This window comes from Ranitomeya imitator, chromosome 7 (assembly GCF_032444005.1).
Source record: "Ranitomeya imitator isolate aRanImi1 chromosome 7, aRanImi1.pri, whole genome shotgun sequence".
Lineage (NCBI taxonomy): Eukaryota > Metazoa > Chordata > Amphibia > Anura > Dendrobatidae > Ranitomeya > Ranitomeya imitator.
This window is the reverse complement of record NC_091288.1, coordinates 34,368,287-34,396,206: the sequence shown is the minus strand read 5'-3', so window position 1 is coordinate 34,396,206 and position 27,920 is coordinate 34,368,287. Positions and strand designations below refer to the sequence as shown.

Genomic DNA, 27,920 nt, shown 5'->3' with positions numbered 1-27,920 from the left:
GTCAATCAAAAGCGAGACATGCAGGCGCAGGGACTTGAACATATTAGCACGCCACAGACGCTCTGTTAGCACACGAGCATGCTCAGAATTTCAGCCTCAGTATGAAACTTCAGAGCTGCAATCACAATTCTTCAGAGCTGAAATCACTCTACCAAAGAGAGAACTTGAAACTACAGGGCCCTGTATATTGTACATACCTATGTGTCATCTCCTCCTGTATGTAGTATATACCTGTATGTCATCTCTTCTGTATATAGTATATACCTGTATGTCATCCCCTCCTTTATATAGTATATACCTGTATGTCATCTCCTATATATAGTATATACCTGTATGTCATCTCCCCTGTATATAGTATATACCTGCTGTATGTCATCTCCTCCTGTATATACCTATGTGTAATCTCCTCTTTTATATAGTATATACCTGTATGTAATTCCTCCTGTATATAGTGTATACGTGTGTCATCTCCTCCTGTATATAGTATATACCTGTATGTCATCTCCTTCTATATATAGTATATACCTGTATGTCATCTCCTCCTGTATATAGTATATACGTGTGTCATCTCCTCCTGTATATAATATATACCTGTGTGTCATCTCCTCCTGTATATAGTATATACCTGTGTGTCATCTCCTCCTATATATTGTATATACCTGTATGTCATCTCCTCCTGTATATAGTATATACCTGTGTCATCTCCTATATATAGTGTATACCTGTGTGTCATCTCCTCCTGTATATAGTATATACCTGTATGTCATCTCCTCCTGTATATAGTTTATACCTGTGTGTCATCTCCTCCTGTATATAGTATATACCTGTATGTCATCCCCTATATATAGTATATACCTGTATGTCATCTCCTCCTGTATATAGTATATACCTGTGTGTCATCTCCTCCTGTATATAGTGTATACCTGTGTGTCATCTCCTCCTGTATATAGTATATACCTGTATGTCATCTCCTATATATAGTATGTACCTGTATGTCATCTCCTCCTGTATATGGTATGTCCCCGTATGTCATCTCTGTCATGATTCCAATGGCAGGGAATCACAAAAGGACAAGCACCAACGAGCTCTAGGGTGATGGAACCACAGAAATAGCAGCCCCCCACATATAATGACGGTGAAATGAGAGGAAGGCACATACACAGTATGAAAACAGATTCAGCAAAATGAGGCCCGCTAAAACTAGATAGCAGAGGATACAAAAGTAAACTGCGCGGTCAGCAAAAAACCCTTCAAAAAACCATCCTGTAATTACTTGAACTCATGTTCCAACTCATGGAACATGAGGAGCAATTACAGCCCGCTAGAGCAACCAGCAGCAAAGAAACAATTATATGCAAGCTGGACAAGACAAAAATAAAGCAAAACGTGGAACAAGAAAATCAAAAACTTAGCTTGTCCTGAAGATTACTGAAGCCAGAAGCTGAGGTAACAAAACACTCTGATAACCTTGATAGCCGGCGGGGAAATGACAAGAAAGCCTGGTTAAATAGGAAACTCCCAAATCCTAATAGAACAGGTGGACACCAGAGACAGCAGAACACAAATCACCCAGCACCATCAGTAACCACCAGAGGGAGCCCAAAAAACAGAACTCACAACAGTACCCCCCCTTGAGGAGGGGTCACCGAACCCTCACGAGAACCACCAGGGCGACCAGGATGAGCCCTATGAAAAGCGCGGACCAAATCATCAGCATGAACATCAGAGGCAACCACCCAAGAATTATCCTCCTGACCATAACCCTTCCACTTGACCAAATATTGGAGTTTCCGTCTGGAAACACGAGAATCCAAGATCTTCTCCACAACATACTCCAATTCTCCCTCCACCAGCACCGGAGCAGGAGGCTCAAGCGAAGGAACAACAGGTACCTCATACCTCCGCAACAACGACCGATGGAACACATTATGAATAGCAAACGATGCCGGGAGATCCAAACGAAACGACACAGGGTTAAGAATTTCCAAGATCCTATAAGGACCAATGAACCGAGGCTTGAACTTAGGAGAAGAGACCTTCATAGGAACAAAACGAGAAGACAACCACACCAAGTCCCCAACACGAAGTCGAGGACCCACGCGGCGACGGCGATTAGCAAACTGCTGAGCCTTCTCCTGGGACAACTTCAAATTGTCCACCACATGACTCCAAATCTGATGCAACCTATCCACCACCATGTCCACTCCAGGACAATCAGAAGGCTCCACCTGACCAGAGGAAAAACGAGGATGAAACCCCGAATTACAAAAGAAAGGAGAAACCAAGGTAGCAGAACTAGCCCGATTATTAAGGGCAAACTCGGCCAGCGGCAAAAAGGTAACCCAGTCATCCTGATCAGCAGAAACAAAACACCTCAAATAAGTTTCCAAGGTCTGATTAGTTCGCTCCGTCTGGCCATTCGTCTGAGGGTGGAATGCAGACGAAAAGGACAAATCAATGCCCATCTTAGCACAGAACGTCCGCCAAAATCTAGACACAAACTGGGATCCCCTGTCAGAAACGATGTTCTCCGGAATCCCATGCAAACGAACCACGTTCTGGAAAAACATAGGGACCAACTCAGAGGAGGAAGGCAACTTAGGCAAGGGTACAAGATGAACCATTTTAGAAAAGTGGTCACACACAACCCAGATGACGGACATTTTTTGAGAGACAGGGAGATCCGAAATAAAGTCCATGGAAATGTGCGTCCAAGGCCTCTTCGGGATAGGCAACGGTGACAACAATCCACTGGCTCGAGAACAGCAAGGCTTAGCCCGAGCACAAACCTCACAAGACTGCACAAAAGAACGCACATCCCTCGACAAGGAAGGCCACCAAAAAGACCTGGCCACCAAGTCTCTAGTACCAAATATTCCAGGATGACCTGCCAACGCAGAAGAATGGACCTCGGAGATGACTCTACTGGTCCAACTATCCGGAACAAACAGTCTCTCAGGCGGACAACGATCAGGTTTACCCGCCTGAAACTCCTGCAAAGCACGTCGCAAGTCTGGGAAGATGGCCGACAAAATCACCCCATCCCTAAGGATACCAGTGGGCTCAGAATTTCCAGGGGAGTCAGGCACAAAACTCCTAGAAAGAGCATCCGCCTTCACATTCTTTGAACCTGGCAGGTATGAAACCACAAAATTGAAACGAGAGAAAAACAGTGACCAACGAGCCTGTCTAGGATTCAGACGCTTGGCAGACTCAAGGTAAATCAGATTTTTGTGATCAGTCAAGACCACCACACGATGTCTAGCACCCTCCAGCCAATGACGCCACTCCTCAACTGCCCACTTCATGGCCAAAAGTTCCCGATTACCCACATCATAATTCCGCTCAGCGGGCGAAAATTTTGTAGAAAAGAACGCACATGGCTTCATCACCGAGCAATCGGAGCTTCTCTGTGACAAAACCGCCCCCGCTCCAATCTCGGAAGCATCAACCTCAACTTGGAAAGGAAGCGAAACATCAGGCTGACGCAACACAGGAGCAGAAGAAAACCGGCGTTTAAGTTCCTGAAAGGCCTCCACAGCCGCAGGAGACCAATCAGCAACATCAGCACCCTTCTTAGTCAAATCCGTCAAAGGCTTAACAACACTAGAAAAATTAGTTATAAAACGACGATAGAAATTAGCAAAGCCCAAGAACTTCTGCAAACTCTTAAGAGATGCAGGCTGCGTCCAGTCACAAATAGCCCGAACCTTGACGGGATCCATCTCAATAGTAGAAGGGGAAAAAATATACCCCAAGAAAGAAATCTTCTGGACTCCAAAGAGACACTTTGAGCCCTTTACAAACAAGGAATTAGCCCGTAGGACCTGAAACACCTTCCTGACCTGCTGAACATGAGACTCCCAGTCATCAGAAAAAACCAAAATATCATCCAAATACACAATCATAAATTTATCCAGATATTCACGGAAAATATCGTGCATAAAGGACTGGAAGACTGAAGGAGCATTAGAAAGTCCGAAAGGCATTACCAAATACTCAAAATGGCCCTCAGGCGTATTAAATGCGGTTTTCCACTCATCACCTTGCTTTATTCGTATAAGATTATACGCACCCCGGAGATCAATCTTAGTGAACCATTTAGCCCCCTTAATGCGAGCAAACAAATCAGTCAACAAAGGCAAAGGATACTGATATTTTACGGTAATCTTATTCAAAAGACGATAATCTATACAAGGCCTCAAGGACCCATCTTTCTTGGCCACGAAAAAAAAACCTGCTCCCAAAGGGGACGAAGATGGACGGATATGTCCCTTTTCCAAGGACTCCTTAACATAATCCCGCATAGCAGTATGCTCTGGCACTGACAGATTGAACAAACGACCTTTAGGAAATTTACTACCAGGAATTAAATCTATAGCACAATCGCAATCCCTGTGAGGAGGAAGCGAACTGAGCTTAGGCTCCTCAAAAACATCCCGATAATCCGACAAAAATACAGGAACCTCAGAAGGAGTAGATGAAGCGATAGAAATCGGAGGTGCATCATCATGAACCCCCTGACATCCCCAGCTTAACACAGACATTGTTTTCCAGTCAAGGACTGGATTATGAGTTTGTAACCATGGCAGACCAAGTACTAGAACATCATGTAAATTATACAATACCAGGAAGCGAATCACCTCCTGATGAACGGGAGTCATACGCATGGTCACTTGTGTCCAGTACTGAGGTTTATTCATAGCCAAAGGTGTAGAGTCAATTCCCTTCAAAGGAATAGGGACTTCCAGAGGCTCCAGACTAAACCCACAGCAATTGGCAAATGACCAATCCATAAGACTCAGGGCAGCGCCTGAATCCACATAGGCATCGACGGAAATGGATGATAATGAACAAATCAGAGTCACAGACAGAATGAACTTAGACTGTAACGTACTAATGGCAACAGACTTATCAACCTTTTTTGTGCGTTTAGAGCATGCTGATATAACATGAGCTGAATCACCACAATAAAAGCACAACCCATTTTTCCGCCTATAGTTTTGCCGTTCACTTCTAGACTGAACTCTATCACATTGCATTGTCTCAAGTGCCTGTTCAGAAGACACCGCCAAATGGTGCACAGGTTTGTGCTCCCGTAAACGCCGATCAATCTGAATAGCCATAGTCATAGACTCATTCAGACCCGTAGGCGCAGGGAACCCCACCATAACATCTTTAATGGCCTCAGAAACGCCATCTCTGAACTTTGCAGCCAGGGCGCACTCATTCCACTGAGTAAGCACTGACCATTTCCGAAATTTTTGACAATATATTTCTGCTTCATCTTGCCCCTGAGAGAGAGCTAATAAAGCTTTTTCAGCCTGAATCTCTTGGTTAGGTTCCTCATAGAGCAAACCCAATGCCAGAAAAAACGCATCCACATTAAGCAACGCAGGATCCCCTGGTGCCAATGCAAATGCCCAATTTTGAGGGTCACCCCGCAGGAAAGATATAATAATCTTAACCTGCTGAGCAGGGTCTCCAGAAGAGCGAGATTTCAAAGAAAGGAACAGCTTGCAATTGTTCCTAAAATTCAGAAAACTAGATCTATCTCCAGCAAAGAACTCTGGAATAGGAATTCTAGGTTCAGACATAGGAGCATGTACAACAAAATCTTGTATATTTTGAACCTTAGCAGCAAGATTATTCAAGCTGGAAGCTAAACTCTGGACGTCCATGATAAACAGCTAAGGTCAGAGCCATTCAAGGATTAAGAGGAGGAAAAAAGAAAAAAAAATCAGCCAGGCTGCAATTAGGGCTAGGCAGCAACCTCAGAGGAGAAAAAAAAAAAACTTCCTCAGACTACTTTTCCTCCTACTTCAGCCCAAACATTTTTGGCCGGCTATACTGTCATGATTCCAATGGCAGGGAATCACAAAAGGACAAGCACCAACGAGCTCTAGGGTGATGGAACCTGAGCTGACCGCGACCCTAAACCTGAACACACAAATAACAATAGCCGGGGAACGTGCCTACATTGATCCTAGACGTCTCGCACCAGCCGAAGATCTAACTTCCCCTATTAGAAGAAATACAGACCTCTCTTGCCTCCAGAGAAATACCCCACAGAAATAGCAGCCCCCCACATATAATGACGGTGAAATGAGAGGAAGGCACATACACAGTATGAAAACAGATTCAGCAAAATGAGGCCCGCTAAAACTAGATAGCAGAGGATACAAAAGTAAACTGCGCGGTCAGCAAAAAACCCTTCAAAAAACCATCCTGTAATTACTTGAACTCATGTTCCAACTCATGGAACATGAGGAGCAATTACAGCCCGCTAGAGCAACCAGCAGCAAAGAAACAATTATATGCAAGCTGGACAAGACAAAAATAAAGCAAAACGTGGAACAAGAAAATCAAAAACTTAGCTTGTCCTGAAGATTACTGAAGCCAGAAGCTGAGGTAACAAAACACTCTGATAACCTTGATAGCCGGCGGGGAAATGACAAGAAAGCCCGGTTAAATAGGAAACTCCCAAATCCTAATAGAACAGGTGGACACCAGAGACAGCAGAACACAAATCACCCAGTACCATCAGTAACCACCAGAGGGAGCCCAAAAACAGAACTCACAACACATCTCCTCCTGTATATAGTATATACCTGTCATCTCCTCCTGTATATAGTAATAACCTGTGTGTCATCTGCCCTGTATATAGTATATACCTGTGTGTCATCTCCTCCTGTATATAGTATACCTGTGTGTCATCTCCTGTATATAGTATATACCTGTGTGTCATCTCCTGTATATAGTATATACCTGTATGTCATCTCCTCCTGTATATAGTATATAGTATATACCTGTGTGTCATCTCCTCCTGTATATATTGCACACCTGTGTGCCATCTCCTCCTGTATATAGTATATACCTGTGTGTCATCTGCCCTGTATATAGTATATACCTGTGTGTCATCTCCTTCTATATATAGTATATACCTGTATGTCATCTCCTTCTGTATATAGTATGTACCTGTATGTCATCTTCTCCTGTATATAATATATACCTGTATGTCATCCCCTCCTGTATATAGTATATACCTGTGTGTCATCTCCCCTGTATATAGTATATACCTGTATGTCATCTCCTCCTGTATATAGTATATACCTGTAAGTCATCTCCTCCTGTATATAATATATACCTGTGTGTCATCTCCTCCTGTATATAGTATATATCTGTGTGTCATCTCCTGTATCTAGTATATACCTGTGTGTCATCTCCCCTGTATATAGTATGTAACTGTATGTCATCGCCTCCTGTATATAGTATATACCTGTAAGTCATCTGCTCCTGTATATAGTATATACCTATGTGTCATCTCCTCCTGTATGTAGTGTATACCTGTAAGTCATCTCCCCTATATATAGTATATACCTGTATGTCATCTCCTCGTATATATAGTATATACCTGTGTGTCATCTCCTCCTGGATATAGTGTATAGTATATACCTGTATGTCATCTCCTATATATAGTATATACCTGTATGTCATCTCCTCCTGTATATAGTATATACCTGTGTGTCATCTCCTCCTGTATATAGTATATACCTGTGTCATCTCCTCCTGTATATAGTGTATACCTGTGTGTCATCTCCTCCTGTATATAGTATATACCTGTAAGTCATCTCCTATACATAGTATGTACCTGTATGTCATCTCCTCCTGTATATGGTATGTCCCTGTATGTCATCTCCTCCTGTATATAGTATATACCTGTCATCTCCTGTATATAGTATATACCTGTGTGTCATCTGCCCTGTATATCCCCTTTCTGACATTAGACGTACTATCCCGTCGAGGTGGGGTGGGCCCCTATGACCACCGATGGGATAGTACGTCATACACGATCGGCCACGCTCACGGGGGGAGCGCGGCCGATTGCGGCCGGGTGTCAGCTGCCTATCGCAGCTGACATCCGGCACTATGTGCCAGGAGCAGTCACGGACCGCTCCCGGCACATTAACCCCCGGCACACCGCGATCAAACATGATCGCGATGTGCCGGCGGTATAAGGAAGCATCCCTGCGGGCTTCCCTGAGACCCCCGCAGCAACGCGATGTGATCGCGTTGCTGCGAGGGTCTCCCTACCCCCCTGCCTGTAGCAGGCCCGGATCCAAGATGGCCGCGGCATCCGGGTCCTGCAGGGAGGGAAGTGGCTTCACAGAGCCTGCTCAGAGCAGGCACTGTGAAGCCTGCAGTGCTCTGAGACAGATCGGTGATCTGACAGAGTGCTGTGCAAACTGTCAGATCACCGATCTGTGATGTCCCCCCTGGGACAAAGTAAAAAATTTTTTTTCAAAATGTGTAAAAAAAAAAAAAATCCTAAATAATGAAAAAAAAAATATTATTCCCATAAATACATTTCTTTATCTAAATAAAAAAAACACAATAAAAGTACACATATTTAGTATCGCCGCGTCCGTAACGGCCCGACCTATAAAACTGGCCCACTAGTTAACCCCTTCAGTAAACACCGTAGGAAAAAAAAAAAAACGAGGCAAAAAACAACGCTTTATTATCATACCGCCGAACAAAAAGTAGAATGACACGCGATCTAAAAGACAGATCTAAATAGCCATCGTACCGCTGAAAACGTCAACTTGTCCCGCAAAAAACGAGCTGCCATACAGCATCATCAGTAAAAAAAATAAAAAGTTATAGTCCTGAGAATGAAGTGATGCAAAAATAATTATTTTTTCTATAAAATAGTTTTTATCGTATGAAAGTGCCAAAACATAAAAAAATGATATAAATGAGGTGTCGCTGTAATCGTACTGACCCGAAGAATAAAACTGCTTTATCAATTTTACCAAACGCGGAACGGTATAAACTCCTCCACAAAAAGAAATTCATGATTAGCTGGTTTTTGGTCATTCTGCCTCACAAAAATCGGAATAAAAAGCGATCAAAAAATGTCACGTGCCCGAACATGTTACCAATAAAAACGTCAACTCGTCCCGCAAATAACAAGACCTCACATTTCTCTTTGGACCAAAATATGGAAAATTTCTAGCTCTCAAAATGTGGTAATGCAAAAAATATTTTTGCAATAAAAAGCGTCTTTCAGTGTGTGACGGCTGCCAATCATAAAAATCCGCTAAAAAACCCGCTATAAAAGTAAATCAAACCCCCCTTCATCACCCCCTTAGTTAGGGAAAAATTAAAAAAATGTATTTATTTCCATTTTCCCATTAGGGCTAGGTATAGGGTTAGGGCTAGGTATAGGGTTAGGGCTAGGGTTGGGGCTAGGGTTAAGGCTACAGTTAGGGTTGGGGCTAAAGTTAGGGTTAGGGTTGGGGCTAAAGTTACGGTTAGGGTTTAGATTACATTTACAGTTGGGAATATGGTTGGGATTAGGGTTAGGTGTGTGTCAGGGTTAGAGGTGTGGTTAGGGTTACTGTTGGGATTAGGGTTAGGGGTGTGTTTGGATTAGGGTTTCAGTTATAATTGGGGGGTTTCCACTGTTTAGGCACATCAGGGGCTCTCCAAACGCGACATGGCGTCCGATCTAAATTCCAGCCAATTCTGCGTTGAAAAAGTAAAACAGTGCTCCTTCCCTTCCGAGCTCTCCCGTGTGCCCAAACAGGGGTTTACCCCAACATATGGGGTATCAGCGTACTCAAGACAAATAGGACAACAACTTTTGGGGTCCAATTTCTCCTGTTATCCTTGGGAATATACAAAACTGGGGGCTAAAAAATAATTTTTGTGGGAAAAAAAAAGTTTTTTTATTTTCACGGCTCTGCGTGAATGTTATTTTCACGGCTCTGCCTGGCGGCCTCGACCAATCAGAGACGCGGGATTTCCAGGACAGACAGACAGAAAAACCCTTAGACAATTATATATATAGATATATACCTATTCTATGTGTACACATTTATTCTACCTATTCTATTGTAAGCTGTCAGTGTGATTTTACTGTACACCGCAATGAATTGCCGGCTTTTCTCTCTAACACCGCTGCGTATTTCTCGCAAGTCACACTGCTGGTCCGTGTGTAATCCGTATTTTTGGGGCTTCCATAGACTTTCATTGGCGGGTTTTTTTTGGCGCAATACGGTGACAAACGCAGCATGCTGCGATTTTCTACGGCCGTAGCAAGCCGTATAATACAGATCAGTAAAATACGGCAGATAGGAGCAGGGGCATAGAGAAGCATTGAGCCGTGTGTAATGCGTGTTTTACGGACGTATTTTATACGTCCGTAAAACTCGCTAGTGTGACGCCGGCCTCACTGTTATCTCCTAATCCCAGCCAGCTTCAGTGCCATGCTTACAAGCTAAGCAGCAGCGGTGGTCGGTCTCCTAGGGAACGATCTGTAAACAAAAGAAAAGTTTTAATAACTCAAGAATGGCTGCAAATTTTAAAGAGTGGTAAATTACAAAAGTGCTGGTTTTTAGAAGCACTATCCAGCAATAGCCATTAATGAAGATGGAACTAACCCTTTAAATAGCAACCCTGCCAAAGGCTTATCTGACCAAAAGCAATCTCCCAAATCCCCATAAATACACAGCCAATTATTCATGTGTTATTTGTGAGGAGAGCAGGATTTGCCAGTGCCAGATTCCTCCGTCATTGGCTTATCGATCAGAGGAACAAAAGGATAGGGCATTTATATTCAGACTCTATGATTTTTCTTGTTTGCCGCCATTTTTTGTCGGGGGGACAAGTAAGAGACCTCCAGACACATCATGTAGTTGGCAAATTCTTTCCCAATCAGTGGTTTCAGTCAAGTTTAATCTTACATATAATGGGGTCTTTACTGCCCCCCTACATTGTAGAAAAACAGCTAAGTTGTCAGGGGGGTGTCTGACAACAAAGTTGTTGACTGTTTCCAATGATGACCAACAAATTTGCAAATGGAGCTCTGAAATATAGTATGGTCTTTACTTTCTTTGTACATACTGTATGCACATATATACACTGTGTATATGTATGTGTATATATATATATATGTATATATATATATATACAGTATATATACATAAAATGCAGATCAAAGAAGGACATTGCATTTATGGAGTAGTCAGGCCAATCTGTGTAATCTTATCAATAATAAAGGCCCCTTCACATTTAGCAACGCTGCAGCGATACCGACAACGATCCGGATCGCTGCAGCGTCGCTGTTTGGTCGCTGGAGAGCTGTCACACAGACCGCTCTCCAGCGACCAACGATGCCGGTAACCAGGGTAAACATCGGGTAACTAAGCGCAGGGCCGCGCTTAGTAACCCGATGTTTACCCTGGTTACCATGCTAAAAGTAAAAAAAAAACAAACAGTACATACTTACCTACAGCCGTCTGTCCTCCAGCGCTGCGCTCTGCTTCTCTGCTCTCCTCCTGTACTGGCTGGGAGCCGGAAAGCAGAGCGGTGATGTCACCGCTCTGCTTTCCGGCTGACCGACGCTCACAGTCAGTGCAGGAGGAGTGCAGAGCGCAGCGCTGGAGGACAGACGGCTGTAGATAAGTATGTACTGTTTGTTTTTTTTTACTTTTAGCATGGTAACCAGGGTAAACATCGGGTTACTAAGCGCGGCCCTGCGCTTAGTTACCCGATGTTTACCCTGGTTACCAGTGAAGACATCGCTGGATCGGTGTCACACACGCCGATCCAGCGATGTCTCCAGGGAGTCCAGCGACGAAATAAAGTTCTGGACTTTATTCAGCGACCAACGATCTCCCAGCAGGGGCCTGATCGTTGGTCGCTGTCACACATAACGATTTCATTAACGATATCATTGCTACGTCACAAATAGCAACGATATCGTTAACAATATCGTTATGTGTGAAGGTACCTTAAGACAGAAGCAAGGAAGGAATCAATGCATTTAATCTTGTAATTCCTTGAGTGTGTTGGGTACAAATCTGATTGTGCCAAGTAGATGTCAATTGGTAGACTGTATCGGAAAACAATTGGCTTCTCTGTATGGGTGTCATACATGCTTTTCTTGTTCATTAATTTGTATAATGTTCCTATTGTGTTTATTTCACAGACATGGGGAACGATAATGGTCCATAAAGGCACCGAACTTCCGTGCCTGAAAATCTGTAACTTTGTCATCAATTATAAGGACGAGAAGATGACCAAGGACACCTTGGATGTTTGGAAAGATCTTCCAATGAAGTTCCCACCATTCAGATTTCAGTCTGATGACAGCGACGATGACTAAATAGATCTATTATTTTAACACTAACTTGAATACAAGTGGGACTGTGTTTATATACGAGCTGATGTTACGTTCCTTTAATTCTATGTAGCTCGAAATTATTGGGATGAGAGAGGTTTTTCTGTAAAGTGTCATATAAATCTATGGGTACAGGGTGACATCAGTAAGACCAGCTGTGACATCAATAAGACCAGCTGTGATTAATTGCTTGATTTATCCAGTAAAGGAATTGATTTATGCCATTTTTTTTAGACATTACTTGAGAGCTTGTAATGGGTGGAGATGTGTGAAGCACCCGCTTCCCCCCGCTGACTTTGTTGCATTATGACCCATATTTATCAAGTAAAACAGTCAACTAGCAGATAAAAAGTGGCTTTCTTACCCATAACATCATATCAGATTGTAGATATTACTTCTTAAATGTTTTGTTTAATAATTAAAAATTCTAATTCTCAGTTAAATCCTAACTGGATTCATAAAAAAATGTTTAGATGTGTAGGTTTTGCTGTAACATATTTGTTATGGCACCCTCGAGTGAGCTTATATACTTGTTATAACGCTCTCTTGTGTTCTTATTTACTTGTTATGGCGAATTCTAGTGTTCTTAAAAATGTGTTCTGTGCCCTGTGGTGTTCTTATATACTTTTATGGCACTTTCTGGTGTTCGTACAAACTTGTTCTTGTGCTCCTTAGTGTTCTTAATTAATTTTTATGACACCCTTTAGTGTTTTATTTACTTGTCATGACGCCCTCTGCTGTTGTTATATAGTTGTTATGGCGTTATCTGAGTTTCTTATTTAATTGTTATGATGCCCGTTGGTGTTCTTATTTACTTGTCTTGGCACCCTTTGGCGTTTTTACATACTTGTTATCACACCCTCTGGAAGTTCTTATTTACTTGTTATGGCCACTCTGGTTTTATTACATACTTGTTTTGGCGCCCTCTGGAGTTCTGATCTACTTGTTAGGGTGCCATCTGGAGCTTTTATTTCCATTTCCTTGATATGGTGACCGCCATTGTTTTTTTTTTCATTCCTTTTCATAATGTCTACCCAATGTGTCCAGTGCTGGTGAAAAAAAACATTTTTTGTAAATGCACAAGATCCAGTTGATGGGATCGAGCTATTAGGCATCTGTGACCTCAATCTCTAGTCACTTTAGGTGGACTGTTTGACAGAATCAAATCAACAACGGATGACGCCATATCATGTTTTTAATAGCAAGTTCTAGACCCCCAAATTTTCTTTTTAATGTCCCCTAAAAAGAAAAAAAAAAAGCTGCTCTATGATTGGTTGCTGTTCGCAACTGGGCCAGTTTTTCTGCTATATGGTTTTAGTAAATGAGACCCTAAGGGCCTGAATCATCAAAGCTCTTACTCTAGAATTCTGACTTAAAAAGCTTTGAAAAGTCTTAACATTTTGGCGCAACTCTTGGGTGTCCTAAAATGTGATGACTTTTGGTGCCATTTTTGCTCAGTGGGCTGATCTGGGATGGGACTGGAGTGTGTGGGACAGATTCGTGATGACTTACGGTGTTCAGTATGCTACAAATATTACTTCAGCAGGAACTGGAGGAAGAATTGTGGCGAGGTGAGGCGCATATGGAGGTGCATGACACTCGTTAGAGGATACTGATTCATTAAGAGGCATGTGTCACTTAGTGAATCAGGAGCCTCACACTCCACCTTGTTTCCTCAAATCAAGACCCGTGTCTTTGTCTTCTTTGACAAATCCGCCCAACCACACCTACCACTAAACACAGCACCAATGATAGCCATCGTTCTTCTGTCGGCCTTCAGGCGTTTCGATCTTAGGCTAGGTTCACATTGCGTTAGGGCAGTCCGTTTAGCGCATAGCGCTACGGACTGCGCTAACGCAGTGTCCCAAAAGGGATCGCGTTTGCCGATCCCGCTAGCGCAGATATCCGATCTGCGCTAGCGAGGAACGGACCTCGGACACTGCAAGCAGCGTCCGCGGTCCGTCCGAAACTAACGGGACATCACTAGCGTGTGCCGAAAATGGCATGCGCTAGAGATCCGTTAGCACATTGGCGTCAATGGGTGCGCTAACTGATCCGTTGCATGGCGTTAATTGCGACAATTTCGCCATGTAACGGAGTCCGCTAGCGTTAACCCATTAACGCAATGTGAACCTAGCCTTAGAACCTATCCTGTAAAATTAGAAATTGTGTTGGAAATTTGTTATTTGTTATTATGTGGTTAAATAGATTGATTTTTATGTGTTTACAATTTTTCACATGAAACAAATGAATCTTCTCAACGAACTGTCCTTTGTTTGATTTTGGATGAAAAGTCAATTAAGCATCCTTTTCTTTTTTTAGCAAGACCTTTCGAAGATAAATCCTCTGCTCCTTATCATACTCCCCATGCAAAGGTGGCGTAATACAGACTATGGAGCCCACTATCTAAATTCCACTGCTCAGGGACCAGAGTATAAGTGTATACATGTATCAAGTATTTCATTTTAGTTTAATTAATTAAAAGTAAGTCTTTAAAGAAGAGATGTGTGTATTATTTATTTAATGTTGGATCTGTTTTTTATTAAGAGGCACACACTTCTATCCTATGTTGTTTGTATAGACAGGGCAGCAGTATGTGTGCACTTTATTGCAGCTACAATGGATGGAAAGTTATAGACAGAAAAGTGTATAATACACTTTGACAGTCTCCAAGAAAAGATGGAGTATAGGCCTTACCCTAAGATAGCAGAGAGTGACTGGGGAGCTTCTTATACACCTTAGCTGTGTGAATAACATATAGAGTTGTTATTCTGCCTCATCTAGACCTCCATCTGTCTGCCTCTTATGATAATGAGATGGCTTTGCTGACCCAGCCCCATTCTACACAGCAAAGCTGCACAGTGAGATGTAAAATGCCAAAACATATCTTCAAAGTTGTGTTCTTGTACTGTATGTTCATGGCATATGCATTGCGTAGTAGATGTAGGTTCCACCAATAGGACCTGGATCTATCTTGAATATGGTGTCCTATTGTACACTCCTGTCAATGGAAAGGTGTTTGGACTTGCCATACATATAAATATGAATACGGACCACCTCTGTACTGACAGTGGCACAAATCCGGACCCCATTCATGACTTAGATGCAGATCCCATTGGATATATCGTGAATATATAAGATGTGAATACCGGTGTAATATCTAGCATGGGAAGCCATTTTTTTTTAAGTCGATGCTCCGCCATACTCCATGCTGCATCCCTACTGTTTTTTCCACTCAGCTTAGATGACATTAAATGGAAAGAGGGGAGCGTATCTAAAAATGAATATAATGCTGTTTGCATTATAATGAAGTGAAGCTTGCAAGGAAGACCGAACGCAGTAAAAAAGGATTTTTGGGTTATGTCAATAGAATGAAACTGAAAAGGAGAAGATACAGATTAGATATTACAAAAAAATTTTTGGCAGTGAGGGTGATCAATGAGTGGAAGAGGTTGCCAGGAGAGGCGGTGAGTTCTCCTTCAATGGAAATCTTCAAACAGAGGCTGGACAGACATCTGTCTGAGATGGTTTAGTGAATCCTGCATTGAGCAGGGGGTTGGACGTGATGGCCTTGAGGTCCCTTCCAACTCTAACATTCTAGGATTCTATGACATTTGTTTCTTCTAATCAGCCCACTTGAGATGTCAATTCTGCACTCGATCAGCTTCTGTTGATTGGCTGCAGCTCTCATGTGACATCCCAGACAGATGCTGATGCCATGAAACCAATCAGGTGATGTAAAGCTGCGCACGGAAGATCCCTTTTACACTTAAAGGGATTGTACTTTTTCAGAAAATCCTGTGCCTGTTGGATGAATTCCTTGTGGAAAATTAACAAACCGCACTTTACTTACCATTCCTAGGACCAGCATTGTGTGTCCGGAACTCTGGTGATTAAGTATAGGCTGCAGCAGTGACTTCATGTAGACAGCGCTGCAGTCAGTCACTGACCTGGATGAGAACTTATTTTTTTACCTATGATCGCATTCTGTACAAACCAGCACTGTATAATATGAAAATGCAACCTATGTAAACCTCAAAGAAGTTCCCATTTTTATTTATTGCTCTATAGAAAACCGGAATCAGTGCATTTCCATTCGCCTGCATTATATGAGCTTGTAAAGGGAACAATTAGGCTTATAGAATGAACTTTAGCTTTAAAACCTGTCAGATGTTTTATGGTATCCAAACCATGGAAAACATGAATCAGAACGGCTCCTGCGTTGCAAACATATCTGTTTTGCTCTGAAACACTGAAGTGTACAAGGTGACAAGTCCGAGAGGCACGTCCCTACCGGGTTCTCCCTGCCTTCTCAGCTACACTCATCAGTCTGTGTGTGCATGGAAAGACACCTGTCAATCACGCTGAGCAGGCGGGGAGAAGCCAACAAGCACATGCCTTCTTAGACTAGTCATCTTGTGCCTGGCAGCGCTTTCAACTCTTGTTTTTGTCTGAAATAAAATCTAGATGTTTCTAATGCGGGAGCCGGTGTCTGATTGATGCTGCTCGTTGTTAGGGCAGCATGAAACAGATGAAAAGATTTCTTTAAATTTCAGAGGCTGACCAATATATTACTCCTTCTCAAACCAAAGAGTGATGATGACCATCTCGTCAATATTAAGAATTCTCCATTTTTCATTTATAAATAAAGTTGCGGTGATGGGGAGCAATAGGGTGCTATCTGATAGCAAAAAATTGTAAATGGGGAAATTTTCTAACCTGGTGCTGTTGTGCAATGCACAACAATTTCGAAGAATTGGAGGTCGTCAGCTGCTGCAGATCTACAGGTTTCCAAACCAGAATTAGGCCAGGATCACACATGCGAGAAATACGTCTGAGTCTGGCATGATAATACCCGGCATTGCCGCCCTCACTCAGGAGTGGAGCGTGAGGCCGCATGTATTGATATGCAGCCCCACGCTCCGCTCCAGAGAGATGGCGGCAATGCCGGGTATTATCATGCCAGACTCGGACGTATTTCTCGCATGTGTGATCCCGGCACAAGAATGATGAAGGATAATGAGTGGATTTTTCCTGCTGGTGGTAGACTAAGGCCGGGGTCAGCGAGTGTGATGCATCAATACCCGGCACTGCCGCCGGCACTCGGAGTGGAGCGTACAGCTGCATGTATTTCTATGTAGCCGCACACTCCGGTCCCGAGTGCCAGCGGCAGTGCCGGGTATTAATGCGAGAGACTCGCGTGAATTTCTCGCATTACACTCGCAAGTGTGACCCCGGCCTAATGAAAAGGATCCAGGATACACAGGAACTGTAATATTGCGGTTTTATTAAGTTTTGAAGTTGACACACTTCTCCTTCGGGATATAACCACATGTACACACATTAACAGGCAAACAGCTTTGAAGGAGGAGGAGCCAAAGAGGCACATGACTTGCCAAACTTCACTTATTAACTGTTATAACAAAAAAAGCAAGTACAAATATCCAAAAATAAAAATACAACCGTATGTACAAGAATTTATAGAAAATTTATAGAAAATGGAACCAATTGTGATTTGTCATATTTGAAGCAAAAAAATATTTTATTTATTTATTTTGTGTAATATTTGGATAAAAATAAAAATATACTGTACTTATCTGAACTAATGCATTTGAACTGTTGTTTTGGGGATTCCGGTATCTGTGAGTGATGCTGTTGAGTGAACCATGGAAGATGAATGTGACAAGCTTTGGATTCTAAAACAATCAGCACTTGTGAAGCGAAATGCATTGAGGTGAGATAAGGGAAAGGGGTATCTAATTAACATAATTTTGATATCTGATGAGATTCTCTATCAGGTGTAGTTTATCCCAGGAATACTTGCTCCATACTACTCATCCCCCACCTTTGGGATTCCCCAAGACCAATATTTTTCTTTAATTAAACAGGCCTTTGAAGCTCTCACCAGGGGGTAGGGGGGATGGGGCGAAAGACCATAGACCCTGTGTCTCCCAGCACTGAGTTCTGCAATTATCACAGAAGGTTTAGAGGAAAGATGTAAAATAGCATAATTATAAGGTTAAAAAATAAAATGATAGGTGATGGTGGTGGAGATTATTTTGTTACAATTTATTAAACAAATTAAAAAAAATTATCTTTGCGTGAAAAACTAATTTGTTTTATTACCAGAGCAGAGATGGGATTCAGACTGGTACTTGTGGGATTATCCAATGTTAATATTTGTAGTGACTGGAGAGTGTGACATAACAGTGGTGGAAAAAAGTGAAAGTGTAAATTGAATTATTTATGTTATTATTATTTATATTGTTTTAGAATCCGTTTCTTGTCGCATTCATCGTTCGTGGCTCACTCAGCAGCATCACTCAAACATCGGAATCCCAAAAGCATCAGTTCGAATCCATTAGTTTATATATTTACAATATATTTTTAATTTTACCATAGCACTATGCAAAATAAATAGTGATCAGCAAGTGTCCTCGGATATCGTGTTATTATTATTATTTATTTATTTATATAGCACCATTGATTCCATGGTGCTGTACATGAGAAGGGGTTACATACAAGTGACAGATATCGCTTACAGTAAACAAACTAACAATGACGGACTGATACAGAGGGGCGAGGACAATGCTTTGCGGGCTTACATTCTAGAGGGCATGTTATAACACGATATCCGAGCACGCTCAGGTGTTATTCGAGTATCTCGGATATGCTTATATAACATGTTCTAGTCCCAGCGGCTGCATGATTTTCAGCTGTTAGACGGCCTCAACACATGCGGGGATTACCTGTTTGTTGGGGAATCCCTGCATGTGTTGCGGGTGTTTAACAGGCACGAGACCTGCAGCCGCGGGGACTCTAAAATATTATTTGAGCATGCCCAAGATACTTGAATAATACCCGAGCGGGGTCAGATAACACAATATCCGAGGACACGCGCTCATCACTATAAATACATATCATAATTTTTTCCTTCAAACACCACAAATCATAATTGGTTCCGTTCTATATAAATTCTCCTGCATACAGTTGTATTTTTATTCTTGGTATTTTTATTCGTTTTTTTTGTCATAACAGTTGAGAGGTGAGCTTTGTCACATCTTGTGCCTCTTGGGGCCTTTATTCCAATACTCCTCCTTTAAATCTGTTTATCTGTTATTGTGTCCACATATGGCTAAGAAGTGGCTCGACTTCAAAACGTGTCGATAATAAAACCGCAATATTACAGTTCCTGGGTATCCTTTTTATCAGTCCACCAGCAGTGCGGGAAAAAAAAAACACTTATTTTCCTTCATCAATCTATAAATAAAGAACATCTGATCAGTAATTCTTTTGTAAATAAAATAATAAAACAATAGACTAAAAGAAAATAAGTGATGAAAAATGAATGATAGTAATAATAAAACTAATAAACATAGGATTCCAGTGCTGCTGATGCACGTGTGTTGAGAATAGAAGACCAGGCAGATGCCTTATTTAAAAACAGATGGTTTTCTACCCTACATGACCAGATCAATTTTCACATTGTCAAAAAAAAAAAATTGTTTTACCAAAAATAACTGTTTCCTAACCTAATTGTCTTTTATTCCAAATACTATATATCTATTGAATATTCTATACGTTCCCAAGTCTTAATACATTTAAAAGGACAAAAAGTGAAAACTCTCTCCCATCTCACAGTCAGATTATTTGTGTTTTAATGCTCTATATGCTTGTTCCAAGCCAAATAGCCCAGAATACCATTTTTACAGCTCTTGATTGTGATGACCCCATGCCTTAGAATGAGGACTGTGATGAGTATGTCTGGAGTAATGAGATATTCCAATATAAAGAGGTTGTCCAGGACTTTGATATCGATTCCCTAACAAACAGGCAATCCCGACTGTAACAGCTGCGAATCATGGAGCCGCGGGGACTCGAACATATTATTCCAGCACATCCGAGATACTCGAATAACACCTGAGCATGCTCCGATAACACGTCATCCGAGCACGGTCGCTCATCTCTGGTGGCCACCTCTCATTCAAGTATCTGCATATGTAGAGAAAAGTAGAACCGTATTCCAGGTTGGACTATATTGGATGTCCGTCAAACATAAAATATCTTCTAGACCAGTGTTCCCCAAGTCCGGTCCTCAAGAGCCACCAACAGGTCATGTTTTCAGGATTTCCTTAGTATTTCACAGGTGATGGAATTATTGCCTGTGCAGGTGATGCAATTATCACCTGTACAATACTAAGGAAATACTGAAAACATGACCTGTTGGTGGCTCTTGAGGACCGGAGTTGGGGAACACTGGTCTAGACAAACTGACACTCATTTATTTTTACCCCCCAATAGGCAGTGCTTTTTTTATGACTGATGATTTATGCCTCCATTCCACTGGTGGTCCATAACACAAAGGACACCTCCCTTAGCACCTTCTCAACGGGACCTCTTGACGCACCCTGGTATATATATATATATACGTATATATATGTATATATATATATTTCATCCTCCATTTGCATTCTGCAGTAGAACTCGATACTCTCTTGGAGACTATCACCTTTTTATACGCTGCAAGAAGTGCAATTTACTTACCGTATATTTAGCCTTCTTGACATTTCTCTTGTACCTTGGGTTGCTTTAAGTATCTTGTTTGACTTCATATATCTTAGCGCGATATAAACTGGTATAGTGATCGTGCTTACAGTATATGTTCTGAACCTTTTGTACTTTTTTGTAAATTGTCTTCTTTTCTGCTCATTTCTACATATGTATGTACTCACTATTAGTATTGATTTTTGTATGTATCATCAGCCTTATTAAGGGTCTGTTGATGAGAATATTTCAAAACATTTATGTTTGAGGCAAATCAGTAAAACTCTGGAGTGCTCGGTGGTTATCATTGTTTCCTTGTAGCAATGGGGTCTTGGCTTCTAATCCCTCCAAGGGCCTCATCTTGTATGTTCTCCTCGTGTTTGCGTGGGTTTTCTCACCATACTCCGTTTTCCTCCCACACTCCAAAGACATACTGATAGGAAATTTAGTTGTGAGCCCCAATGGGGACAGTGATGATAATGTGGAAATTAATGGCGCTAATTAGCAAGAGTAATAAAAAAAATATGCTTGGCATAGGTCACCAATATCAGATCCAAGAGGGATCAGGCACCTAGCATCCCCAAAGATCAGCATTGGCAGTTGTATGTAACCAAAGAACTGAGCACAGCTATATTCACTCTCTATATTACCTGTATTATTTTAGAATTTCCTCTGGTTAATAATGCTATTCCTTCCTGATATTTATGCATAAATTGACAATAGGGTGTTACCAGTAGGGAGTGTGTACCTACAGACTCCAACACTGATGAATCCGTCCTGAGACTGCCAGACTATATAAAGGCACATTGTTGGACTGGGATGCCAATGGCCCACCAGTAACATCAATTCCAGGGGCCCACTTTTCAGCCACATGTAAATATAGAATCACAATATGGGTAGAGTTGGAAGGGACCTCCTGGGTCATCTGGTCCAACCCCCTGACATTATCCTCATTCATAAAATTGTATAGTGATAATTTGGGTCAATTGTTAAATTAATAAGAAGCTGCCTTTGTCTCTATATGACGAATCAATTGTATTGTGCCAAGTACTGCTCATATAAGAGGGTGGTGGCCTACTACTGCACAGGGGCCCACCAGAGAATTCTCCCGTTCTCCTGTGGGCCAGTCCAAGCCTATAGAGGCATGTCACATTGTCAATGGGAATGGTAATACCCAGTTGTAAATTTATTTAGAAATATTCAGTAACTGTAATAAAGGAACAGTACAATAGTGAGAAAAGGTGATCAATGATTATTATTTCAGTGGTGATAAACATATTTCGGCTTCAGATTGGATTGGTGGGGGTCCGACACCCGGCACCCCTCCCATCAGCTGTAGTCATCCCCGTTGAAGGTTGGATGTAAATAGTAAACTGAGCGCACCTCCGTTCACTATGTAGTGGCTTTGTCCATGTGCTGCCACTCATCTACTATTCACTTCAGCATGAGCTGAGCTACAGTACCCGAGAATGGCCACTACACAGTGAACGGAGCTGAGCTGTTCACTTTTACAGGGAAACAATATTTTAAGCCCCGAAAATCCTGTTAATGGTGAACAAAAAAAAATATCAATGCATTGCATGTCTCACACCCCAAAAATATAGGAAACAAAGTGTGCCTGTCTATACATCCCATGTGTTACGTGACCTTAACTATCCGGCGTGCTTACTGCGCTTATTACTTTGCCATATCTTGTGACATGCAGTCCTGGGTTGTTGTTTTTTTTTTTGCAGGAAATGAATCATAAAAAGAAACAGACACAAACTTTTTTTTTCTACTAAACTTCTATCCGTTGCTGTTCCTGAGATCACTCTGTTACCTTTTAAAGTAACTTATTGTAGCAGATTTTATTACTTTGTGGTGGATTTGACCTATTTGCACATTTTTCTATATGAAGTTGTTGAGTCATAGGTGGATGGTAAGTTTAGCTCAATTTCTGCTGGACCCAGAGGTTTGGAGCCACCCACTGTTATTCCCAAAAGCAAAATACGCCCATAAAATCTGTTTTCAATTTCTTTTTTTTTAAAAATCTCCAAAGGTTGCCAAAAGTATTGAGCAAAATCAACAGTGTTTTGGAGGAATTGTGATTCCTAAGGAAACTTCCTGCACGTTGGCACTTCACGACCATTCAGAAGCAATTCTCAGCAGCTTTCTCTTAGTTTCCTATATTTCTAGTAAGGATGAAGGTGAGTTCCTCAAGATGCAGCCTTTTATTTTAGAAATTAACCTCTCTATTATTTGATAGTGTTTAAAAATGTTAAATTGATTATAGAATTTTTTAAAAATATATTAATACATCTTTCTGGCGGTCACTGTATCATCATGATCAATGGAAGATAGCGGAATTCTTCTGTTTTTAGCTATTTTGTTTATTATCTTGTTTCCTGATTTTACGTTTTCTTTTTGCAGCCTCAATTAAAAGTCATTCTTGTCATAGCTGCAGCCATTGTTCTTTTAATACCTGTCATAATGATTGTACTTCTTAAATCCGGTGAGTAGATTTTATATTATTTGCCAAATTTTACAGATAAATAGATAGATGGATGGACAATTATTATTTTTTTTATTATTTTCTCTATTATTCATATTGTTATATTATTTATAAATGTTATTCTTAAAAAAAAAACATAATAACAGAAATAAACTAAACTCACTATATGCTAGAATCACTAGATCATTTCAGCCGTAAAATGTTTTTGGCACCATGTCCTCTGTTTTTTAACGTTTGACTTGGATATGTGCATATTAATTCCTATGATGCTGGGAGTTCCCATATTCTTCTGTCGTCACTTTTGAGGAGAACACAATAGAATCAGCTGTGAAAACGACCAAACCCTTCTCCAAAAGAGTTCACATCAAAAGGAGCCTGACAGCCCCTTGATAGCTAGCAGCTGAAGGGATCCTAATTTGTATAGACAACTTTCACAACATTGCAGTAAGTCGATACTTTGCTGGAAGCCAGTCATAAATAGGTCATGTCTCTTTTTGACTGGGCCCATAACCAGGTAACCATGGTGGTGAAGCCTTATCGTAGGTATAGAGGAACCTCAGCAGATGACTGCACTGCAGAGACTGCAACAAAGACACATTTGACTTCACAATTTCCAGCATTGTCCTCATATATACCCAACCTGCAGAAACGCTTCATCCATCCTACTGACACGCCACAGCTCCCCTATACACAGAACAACCATCAGTACATGAATGCTGCACAAGAACCACAGTCAGTATATGAATACAGCACCAGAACCACTATTGGTAAATTTATGCAGTGCCAGAGCTACCATCAGTAGATGAATACAGCAGTAGAACCACACTTTTCTTCCTCTTCATACTTCCCATATGATACTGTGCCTTCACTAACATCCCTCATATACAATAAACGTCCCTATAACCTTTGGCTCCTTAAGGCACTTACCTTTCCCACTTCGGCAGCATAGGTGACAGCCACAGTAGGGAACCAGTGGCAGAAAGGTGACTGCCTCAGCCGGATGATGACCTCTGATCAATTATGGATTGGTATGTTTGTACATGATCAGGACCATGGTCAGTACATGAATCCATTACCAGATCCATTGTAAATACAAGAATCTAACTTCTCCATACTGTGCCCCCACTTCTCCATATTGTCCCCCACCCTCTCACCTCTCCATACTGTTCCCCCATGCTCCCATCTCTACATACTGCTCCCCTATGATTCCCTCATACTCCCACTTCTCAATATGGCCCCCACACGCTCTCAATTCTCCATACTGTACCCCCATTTCTCCATATTGTCTCCTATGCTTCCACCTCTCCATACTGTCCCCCTACTTATTTATATTGTACACCCATTCGTCCTTACGGTCCACCCATGCTTCCATTTCTCAATACAGCACCATAATGTCCCCCAGTTCTCCATATGATCCCCCACTTCTCCATACTGTGCCCCAATTTCTCCATACAATCCAACCACACTCCCACGTCTCCATATTGTCCTCAGATGTTCCCAATTTTTCATCCTGTTCTCTCCCATTTCTTCATCTTCTTCATATTGAACACCCACTTCTCCATATGGTCCCCCCATGCTCCCATTTCTCCATTTGGTCTTACACCTCCCTGTAATGTCCTCACTTCTCCAGATGGTCCACCCCACTCTTACGGTATATATTGTCCTCTATGCTCCCTCCTGTACATACTGTCCCCCAACAGTTCTCCATATGATACACAAACCCCCATGCTGCTCCCTCTCAGATTTCTCCACTACCCCATAACATACATTATACGGTGGCACCTTTGAGCTCCAGGTACCGCTCAGGTATGTTTACAGGTCATCTTAGTTTACAATTTTCTTCTTGCTCCTTTTACAGTTGTGGCATACAGCCTTTCTGTGGTTATTATTTTCTGGTCTTGGTTCGTCCTGGGACTTTATAATGATTGGTATAATTCTTGGTATAATGTGTATACATACCAGTTGGAGCAACTAGATTTGTTCTTATATGTATCTGAGGGTACCTGTCTCATTTAAGTTGCCACCTTTTTTGGCTCACTTTTGTCACATCCCTATTAAGTTTTTTTCTGTTTGTTATTTCTACATATTTATGAATAAAATTTAGATTTTTTTTTATGACTGGTTGCTTTGATGCTTATTTTCATATATGATTTCCTCTGCTCTCCTGGTAGCTACACTACTGCTTAGTAGATCATTGATGTGGTCATGATGTCTGTTCTGAGATACTAAAGGGCCCACACACATTAGAGAAAAGTTATCGGACCTGCTGTTTTATGCGAGGCCACCTATCTTTTGTAATGAGTATTTTTCTGACTCTTATCTGTAAGAGGAAAGAAGGATGGGGTTTGTTGGATCTTGACCCCCGATCTTCTTGATCTGTCAGGAAAAAAGCTGGCACGAGAGATGTCTGGCAGAATCGTACTTCTCTCTTCCCATTTAAAGGTACGGTCACACTGAACGATATCGCTAGCGATCCGTGACGTTGCAGCGTCCTGGGTAGCGATATCGTTCAGTTTGACACGCAGCAGCGATCAGGATCCTGCTGTGACATCGTTGGTCGGAGCAGAAAGTCCAGCACTTTATTTCGTCGCTGGACTCCCTGCAGACATCGCTGAATCGGCGTGTGTGACACTGATTCAGCGATGTCTTCACTGGTAACCAGGGTAAACATCGGGTTACTAAGCGCAGGGCCGCGCTTAGTAACCCGATGTTTACCCTGGTTACCAGCGTAAAAGTTAAAAAAAACAAACACTACATACTTACCTTCCGCTGTCTGTCCTCGACGCTGTGCTTCTCTGCACTGGCTGTGAGTGCCGGCCAGCCGGAAAGCACAGCGGTGACGTCACCGCTCTGCTTTCCGGCCGCTGTGCTCACAGTCAGTGCAGAGAAGCACAGCGTCGAGGACAGACAGCGAAGGTAAGTATGTAGTGTTTGTTTTTTTACTTTTACGATGGTAACCAGGGTAAACATGGGGTTACTAAGCGCGGCCCTGCGCTTAGTAACCCGATGTTTACCCTGGTTACCGGCATCGTTGGTCGCTGGAGAGCTGTCTGTGTGACAGCTCTCCAGCGACCAAACAGCGACGCTGCAGCGATCAACATCGTTGTCGGTATCGCTGCAGCGTCGCTGAGTGTGAACGTACCTGTAAACACATGAACACTCATGCGGCCCAGCATTCATGTGTATTGGAGAGTTGGTTGTAGGTGATCTGAAGTTGATGGTCACCTTATAAGATTGTTCATTTGTCTCGTTGTCGGTATCGCTGCAGCGTCGCTGAGTGTGAAGGTACCTTTAGTAACAGGTGTATACAGAGTCCTGAGACTAGAACCACTTTGATCAGCTGCTATTCCCAGACGGGGAATGTCCGTTTCTTTTTCAGATGAATATTAAATTGCATGCAGCTAGGTAAGACATTGGGAGATCCATGTAAAGAATTTTCCCATCTGAACATCCAGTTTTAGAATGAAGGTCTGGTTGACACTATGGGTCTAGTTTAGCCTACCCCAGTATCATCAGAGGCTAATGATGCATCGGTAAGAAGTCTCTGCTCCCGGGGAGGTCCTAACCTGGAAGTATTTGTATTGTATATATTCTAACAAGGACAAACCAGTATCAGGAGTGGGCATATCACTGGTGCAACCTGTTAGAGGTAAGGGGGCGCATTTCTACCTCTAAAATAGACGCGATTGTATATTATATTGAACTATTGAACAGCAAAGGGCCCATGTACTGTTCTTGCACATGGGACCTTTTAGGTCTGTGTCCTCCAGTGACCTGGATAATTGGATGATGGTACTTTGGAAAGGACAGGTACATGGAATCATTATGCTCGTGAGAATTGAAAAATAATGTTCAGAAATTGCCCCAAGAATGGTGGAAAGGAGTCTTCTTGTGCAAGGCTGTTAGGGATGTGGTGGTGTGAACCAACTCCAGAAGAGGGCACCGTTATAGTCCATTTGTGAACTCTTCTATGTACCCATTCATAAAATAAGAATTAAACTTAATACTTTTACTTTTTTTTTCTATCTTTTTCTTACTGGCTGCACAAAATAGTTTTACAGGCTCTTTTCTGTAGCCAAGGTTTGTTCAGCTCATAAAAATGTTGGAGTTTTCCCAAAAGGCATTTTACTTTAAGCCTTATGTTAATGATTATGGGGAAAATCAGAATTTGTGGTTTCTGGGCGGAGGGAAAACCTGATTCAAATGCATACAGTAGATTTGTGTTTAAAATGTTTCATATACATATGTATATATGGTATATATATACTGTAGGATGCACATTGTCTCTATTTCCTTTCCACTATTAATAGTGAAGAAATCATGGACTTATCCTTCAGTGCCCTGACTACAGGATTTTGTCCTCACTAGGAGGTCACTCATAACTTCTGATGTCATAGCAGGAAAATCTTACTAATGTAGCTAAAGGGACATTAATCAGAGAGTATAAACGATGGAGAGCATTTACTGAATAAATGATGGAAAGTTTAGGCCCATAGTCATCATAGCTTTTCCGGCAGGTTTTTGGTGGGACTACCTCTTCTTTGTGACTTTTTTATTTGTGAGAACTTCATAAAATGATTAGCACCTTTTTCAAGTTGTCTTTGGCGGTTTAGCTCATTTTCAGATTTTTATGTCAATTTGGCTTTTCCAGATGTTTTAGACAGGTTCACGAAATGTGACTTCTTTAAAAACTCG

The 27,920-nt window shown here is 41.8% G+C and overlaps 2 protein-coding genes across 2 annotated transcripts in view; both read left to right on the top strand.

Annotated features, from left to right (window-relative positions):
* Window positions 1–14,690, top strand: part of IFIH1 (interferon induced with helicase C domain 1) — a 60,448-nt gene extending 45,758 nt beyond the window's left edge. The window contains exon 16 of the mRNA XM_069733052.1: window positions 11,999–14,690. Coding sequence (XP_069589153.1) covers window positions 11,999–12,175 — 177 coding nt within the window. The 3' untranslated portion in view covers window positions 12,176–14,690. The remainder of the gene's footprint in view (window positions 1–11,998) is intronic.
* An 8,099-nt stretch (window positions 14,691–22,789) lies between these two features.
* The window catches only part of LOC138644533 (prolyl endopeptidase FAP-like), a 164,566-nt gene continuing 159,435 nt past the window's right edge, over window positions 22,790–27,920 (top strand). Inside the window, exons 1-2 of the mRNA XM_069733051.1 lie at window positions 22,790–22,920; window positions 23,144–23,225. Of these exons, the coding sequence (XP_069589152.1) occupies window positions 22,915–22,920; window positions 23,144–23,225 (88 nt within the window). The 5' untranslated portion in view covers window positions 22,790–22,914. The remainder of the gene's footprint in view (window positions 22,921–23,143; window positions 23,226–27,920) is intronic.